At 29.0% G+C, this 6,628-nt stretch overlaps 2 protein-coding genes across 2 annotated transcripts; both read left to right on the forward strand.

The window, feature by feature from the left end:
- The first annotated feature begins 1,987 nt into the window (after window positions 1-1,987).
- Window positions 1,988-4,863, forward strand: LOC100161812 (aspartate aminotransferase, cytoplasmic-like). The gene is made up of 5 exons (XM_029490048.1): window positions 1,988-2,096; window positions 2,365-2,543; window positions 2,745-2,853; window positions 4,326-4,561; window positions 4,674-4,863. The coding sequence occupies exons 1-5, from the start codon at window positions 1,988-1,990 to the stop codon at window positions 4,833-4,835; spliced, it is 795 nt and encodes a 264-aa protein (XP_029345908.1). The 3' UTR covers window positions 4,836-4,863.
- A 69-nt stretch (window positions 4,864-4,932) lies between these two features.
- LOC115034177 (aspartate aminotransferase, cytoplasmic-like) lies at window positions 4,933-5,542 on the forward strand. The gene is made up of 3 exons (XM_029490049.1): window positions 4,933-5,078; window positions 5,148-5,267; window positions 5,407-5,542. The coding sequence occupies exons 1-3, from the start codon at window positions 4,933-4,935 to the stop codon at window positions 5,540-5,542; spliced, it is 402 nt and encodes a 133-aa protein (XP_029345909.1).
- Window positions 5,543-6,628: the final 1,086 nt, after the last annotated feature.

The raw sequence follows: 6,628 nt of genomic DNA on the forward strand, positions 1-6,628 counted from the left end.
ATAGATTTAAGAGGACGCTACACCCGCATGACGTGTTGTCACCGTCTTACAAAATATGTACCTACAGCATACCAAAAACTGTTGTGCGCGGGATAGTTAGAATAAAATTATTGGAACAGCTTATAATAGATGTACGTGTAAGGGCCAGTTGCACCGTCTCTGATTAAAGTTAACCGAAGTTTAATCGGCCGAATTTGCCCGGTTAAATATATTCTGTTATCAGCTGATTAAGCTTAATCGAAGTTTAACCGTAGACAGTGCAACTGGCCCTAAGTGTATTTTCAAACTTAATTTTTGCATTGAAAATTGGAGGGTTGCATCCAAAAACCTTACACTTATGAATTCCATATTTCGATTACAAAAAGGCCAATTAGGCAAAGTTTGACAAAATAATTCATGCGCCATATATTTCATTAGGTAGGTATGTTGTATGTACATGTGCTTACGGAAGTACTGGACTATTATTTTCTGTTATTATACCTAGATTACAGACATATTATAGGTACTCAACGATGATCATTTACTAGGCACACCACATTCACACGCCACGCACTTGAAAAATTGATTATTTATTAATTTAAGACCGTAAAAACGGTCCGTATCGAATCATTATGGGCAATGTTTGGTTTTCATTTTTGCATAAACAGATAATCTGTTATGTAATATTTGAATTCCCGATAATTCACTCGCAATACACTCACATGCACTTGTAACTAACGCCTAAAAATATAATGCAAAAATTACTAATTAGCATTAAATGAAATGGACACCGCAAGAAAAATAAACATGGATCAGAAAAAAATTATAAAATTACAATATTATCAACAAAAATTATTTATACTTAATAATGATTAATGAGTTGACAGCATGTTGTTGTTGTTCTGCAGAAGCATTTTTAAATAGCATAACAAGGCTTAGCTGCTATACCGTATCGGTCATTGCTTAAAAAAACGTATTCAACTAATCTCAATTTCTTATACTTATGCTTTTATTTATGAATATATCTTTAATACATTTTTATATGGAACAATAGCATCTGCATTTTTTAACTGTTGGTATAAGAAAATGTCACAATTTTAATCAATTTAATGAAATTTTAATTATGTGAATTTAATAGTTTTTATTTTTGAGCTTTTTATCAGATTAGAAAAGAATGAGTCCAGACTTTTTTCATATAGGTCTTTTTCACTGATGTTTGATTACGATAAGGTTGACAACTGGTATTTTCAAATTTTTAACACCGTGACCGATAAAGAATTTAATTCAAATAAAAATAAAATAATACACCCCCCCTCCACCACCAACTAAATATATTTTGGGTCTAATCCATGCCGGACATAAAAGCCTTGTTCACCGCCACCGGATAGTATTATATGAGTATGATATTATGATAGTATGATAACGAGTAAGATACTTGAAAGTTAAATAACTATAATATACTATAATATACTATAAACGAATAATAGTACTATAATAATAATAATACTATAATAATAATAATACTATACATGAATACAAATAAGTTCTCGGCATCCCGAGTTCAGACCCGACCTGGATATATCATCATCACGCGCTAACTTCAACAATAACACTTCATAAAAATCACATGGCCACAATAATAATATATGGCTTACAAAAAAAGGTTGATATTGCGTGTAATTACGGACACTTGATGTAATATTATATAAATTAATCACCCAATCTAAGTTATAATAATATTTATTGGTACCTACCTATACTGACAATCTATATCGGTGCATACCTATAGGATCAACGGCGGTTATACGTGCCTATATAAACCCCCCCATAGTTGTCGTCTGAAAACCATTCTCTAAACGATTCAATACGGACCATATTATGGTCATTATTCGATCCGAGTAATATTATATTACAATTGAATTCACAGTTTTATCAATTGATACTATTAATAGTAAAATATAATAATTAATTAGTACCTACCTATATAGTTTATTATACTTCGACAATTATGGCTGAGTTCAATAATGTTCCGGTAGTGGGTCGAAATGGATATATTGAAGTCGACACTGCATTTCATAACGACATTTCTCCAGTAAAAGTAGATCTTGTCTTTGGAAGTAAGTAATATGCAACATATATTTAACTGTATGTCTGTATAAACCAACCACATATTTTGCCTTTGCACAAGAATATGCAATCTACTCAAAACATTTTTTGTCATTAACTATATTCCTATCTAAATAATATTTTATTTTAGAATTTTTATTTTCGTAATAGTGACATAAACAATAAACTGTATGGAAATAGTGGAATGTGACCAAACACTTTTTTAAAACCAATTCATAAATATAATAAGTTTGTAATAATTATTACCTATTATTATAGCTTTCAGATCGGAAGATACTAGTCAATATCTATTACCTGTGGTTAAGAGAGCAGAAAACATGGTTGTAAATGATACTTCGAGTCACGATTACTTATCACCTGCTGGAATTGAAGGTTTTACAAAATCGGCAAGCGGTTTATTGTTAGGAGATATTAATCAACTGTGGAAAGAAGGAATGGTAAAGCCGTAAAATATTGCCATTTATTATTATATCAATTAATTATTGTAACATTAACGTCATAGCCATTTACCATATTATTGTACAACTGAATTTAAATGTGTATGATTGTATGAACCAGGCATCCAGGAAAATATAAGATTTTAATTTTAAATAAATTTACAAGTACCTACCTAATTTTGAATGTTACATTTTATGTAGGTATTTGGTGTTCAATGTATTGGCGGAGCCGGAGCTTTGAAAATTGGTGCTGAATTCTTATCGCGACATATGAATTGTACAACTGTCTATTATCCTGATCCATCATATGGTTGGTATATTTGTATTTGAAAACATTGTTAATTATATTTATTAGAAATATCTATATTGGAACCTCTTCCAGTAGTTTGTAGTTTTTTAAAAAGTTTCATATTTTTTTCTAGTTCATTTTTGAAGCTAGGAAATAATGTATAGGTCATAGGTACCCACTAATTAATAATAATAAGTTATATTGTTATATTTTAATAAATTTATAATATATTTGTTGTCTTAATAATATGTGGTTAAAATTGTTTATCCACACGGCATAAACAGCAACATTTAAGAGGATATTGTCTCTGTCCCGCCTGTGATGTATTCTCTGTGTAAGTGTATAACTACCACGCAACAGCACAATAAATTACGTTAAGAAAAATTAATTTTATAACACTGTGCATGGACCTATTATAAAAGCCGAAAGTAATACGAATATTTATTATTATAAGTGCTCATAACTTGTTTTCAAATTAAAATATCCAAGCAAGTCTACTGGGTGCCCTAAGTATAATATTCTTACATTAAGATTTTTTTATAGATCAATTCACGATAATATTAAAAATAACAAAGAAAATTGATTTTTTTGATGTCTTATGTCAATAAGACGGGGACCGACATGACGTTCTCTTATAATATATTTTAACTTATAACTTATAACATATTTATAATAAGCAGTTCAAATCTAGAATATTATATAAAACTGGATTTATGGCTTATACTCCATTAATAGTTAATGGCTAAATGGATTTCGGGGACGCCCTTAAATATAAACGTAAGGGTTTACAATTACACATAATCCTTAAATATTTACAGTTAAATGTATGAACGCAAAGAGGTATCTGGTTATTTCATTGTTTTGAGAATGCAAAAAATCTTAAAATTTTTTTTATATTTTTTTTTATGACAACATTTTGCTGTGAAGCCTATAGGTACAAAATGTATGAAATAGGTATAATTAGAACTTAGAAGATTTGATGACAGAGGAGTATTATTGGGCTATTATCGTATAATTAATAATTGAGAATGTATAGGTACTGCCATCCGCTTTCTATTGCACACCTCGGCAATAGTAAAGCGGTATTCTTACTAGCTAAATATAATCCTAACTTTTATAATATAAGCTCGGAACACAAATAGAGCACTGTTCTTCAGAATGTTAGAAGTTATGATCAAATAAACTTAAAACATTTTGATGTATGTTTATATTTTTATAACGATTTTGTAGTATATTTGTATCAATTAACTATTAAGTACCTATACATACCTATTATTATAAAACTATGTTTAAATTTAAATAAAATATAGTTTATATATTGAAGTGTGTTAGATAAACCATAGCTTAAAATATTAGTAATTATGTATACATATTATATTATATTATATCATATCATATTAAAAACTAATTTACGATGAGAGTACCTATATCTTCTATAGATGTAAAATAAGAACTGGCAACATTTTCGTTTCCTATTCAAATCTGAAATTTTCTTCATCAATACTTTTCAGAAATACATGGAACAATATTCGCGTTTAGTGGATTTCAAAACACATTTGAATATCGTTACCTGAATAGAGAAACTAAAGAAATTGATTTTGATGGGCTTTGTGAGGATATTTCTAATGCGTCCGTTGATTCTGTCGTAATATTGCATGCATGTGGTCATAATCCAACTGGTTTAGATCTGACTAAAGATCAATGGAAAATCATTGCTGAAATTATGAAAGTAAGTTAATGGAATTCTTAATACCTATACCTACCACAGTACCACCTACTCGGGTACTTGAAAATTAATCATTATATAATACAACTGTACTTCAAATATTGAAATTCTTCAGGAACGTAAATTGATACCATTCTTCGACATTGCGTATCAAGGAATGGCGTCTGGAAATATTGAAGAAGACGCCTGGGCGATTCGTTATTTCCATAGTGAAGGGTTACAATTTCTATGCGCACAATCTTTTTCCAAGATGTTCACTATGTATAGTGAGTACTGAGTTATCAACTAAACTACTTTAACTTAAAAACAAATATCACCAACATATTAAAAATAAATAATAATATTTTCTATTAGACGAACGAGTTGGCAACTTGATGGTTGTACTAAAATCTGGTTTTAACAGTGATAGTCTCAAGATCCACTTCGAGAGAATCGTCAGAAGTCTTTACTCAAATCCTCCAAACCACGGTGCTAAGACCGTTTTCCAAATATTATCCAATCCTGAATTATATAAAGAATGGTAAAAAATATTTTACATCATTCTAACTAAATTAGATGATTAAAAATGTAAAAATCATTGTTTGAATAGGTCAAGCAGTTTCAAAGCTATGGTTGTTCGGATAATAGAAATAAGAAGAGCTTTTCGAAAAGCTCTTGAGGAAGAAGGAGCTCCTGGAAAGTGGAACCATATAACAGATCAAAAAGGGATGTTTATATTGTTATTATTGACAGGTAAATAAGTTAAATAGATTATAGAAATTAGAAACTGAATAATATACATAAGTTAAAATTACACAATTTAAATAATCTTACAGTGCATACTAATCCGAGTGTTTATTTACAGATAGTCAAGTGGAATACTTGAGATATTTTCATCACATTTATATGGTAAAAAGTGGACGGATAAATGTTACTGGACTGAATTTCTCAAATATTAGTTATGTTGCTAAAGCAATTAATGATACATTAAGGAAGAACATATAAAATACCACTATTTAGAACCTATGCTAGTATGCTACCAATCGTCTTCACTAGCTACTCTTGGCTGCTGCTATATTGTTATAAGTTATAACTTAAAATCTACATTTCTTTGAATGCATGTCATAATTTACCATAGTTTTAATATTTTAGATTGTATTTGCTTATATTAATGTTTATGAATATATATATAACTCTTATCATCCGATATGACTCTACTTTGTTTTATTTATTTGATATTGTATAACTCAATATAAAATATTTAAGAAGTTCGTATGGATTATGCTTAATGGATACAAATGAAACTTTTATGCTTTACACACAGCTTAGATAATGTGCTGTCGCTGTGCTAAGATCAACGTAATATATTCTTATTTTTAATTATATTAGTATAATTCTACGGATAAAAATAAAAATTACCAGTTATATAGATAAGTTTATGTAATTATGTTTATTTTATTTTAGACATTTTTTAACTGTGGCAAAAATTTTTTTTTAAAGATCCTTACTTATGAAATTCATATGCTATTTGACTTGGAATACAAATTTTAATATGATCAGTATATTATTATGTGAAAATAATTTTTTTTTTTGACATTTTTTTCCTTATTTTCATGGCACCTCCATACCACCACGTAAGTGTGCACTAAGGAAGTGTCTTCAAAATTCACATTTTATAAAGTGGTGCTTGCTCAAGTATTTTGAAATTCAAGATGATGATGAAAATGTTTAAGTTTTGAACACCATACACCGAATATTAAATAACGAATTTAATAAAGTTTGAGTCGTATAAATTTCGTACATTTAACGGGCTACGACGGGATCAGCTTGTATAATAATATATATATATATATATAAGAAGTTTAAAAAATATGGAAACTCTACGTTAATTACTAAATTCATATTTTCATATTTTTTTTCATTAATTAACTCGCGGCAACTTAGGCCATTGGGTGGTTTTTAACCATGGGTGGAGGGTACTGTAGGTTTTAAACACATGTGTTTTAGTTTGGCAGAATTTTGATGAGAAAAAAATTACATGAGGACATGAGGTTCACAATGTGAGCTTCACATGATCAAAATATCCATTAA

This window comes from Acyrthosiphon pisum, chromosome A2 (genome assembly GCF_005508785.2).
Source record: "Acyrthosiphon pisum isolate AL4f chromosome A2, pea_aphid_22Mar2018_4r6ur, whole genome shotgun sequence".
Classification (NCBI taxonomy): Eukaryota; Metazoa; Arthropoda; class Insecta; order Hemiptera; family Aphididae; genus Acyrthosiphon; species Acyrthosiphon pisum.

Bases quoted from the DNA above. Each gene is read 5' to 3' on its own strand.
- LOC115034177 (XM_029490049.1), top strand. From the start codon at position 4,933: ATGGTTGTACTAAAATCTGGTTTTAACAGTGATAGTCTCAAGATCCAC. The intron at 5,079-5,147 runs GTAAAAAATATT...TTGTTTGAATAG, and splicing joins CCTGAATTATATAAAGAATG to GTCAAGCAGTTTCAAAGCTA. The intron at 5,268-5,406 runs GTTTATATTGTT...ATTTACAGATAG, and splicing joins ATAACAGATCAAAAAGGGAT to TCAAGTGGAATACTTGAGAT.
- LOC100161812 (XM_029490048.1), top strand. From the start codon at position 1,988: ATGGCTGAGTTCAATAATGTTCCGGTAGTGGGTCGAAATGGATATATT. The intron at 2,854-4,325 runs GTTGGTATATTT...TCTGAAATTTTC, and splicing joins TTATCCTGATCCATCATATG to TTCATCAATACTTTTCAGAA. The intron at 4,562-4,673 runs GTAAGTTAATGG...GAAATTCTTCAG, and splicing joins TCATTGCTGAAATTATGAAA to GAACGTAAATTGATACCATT.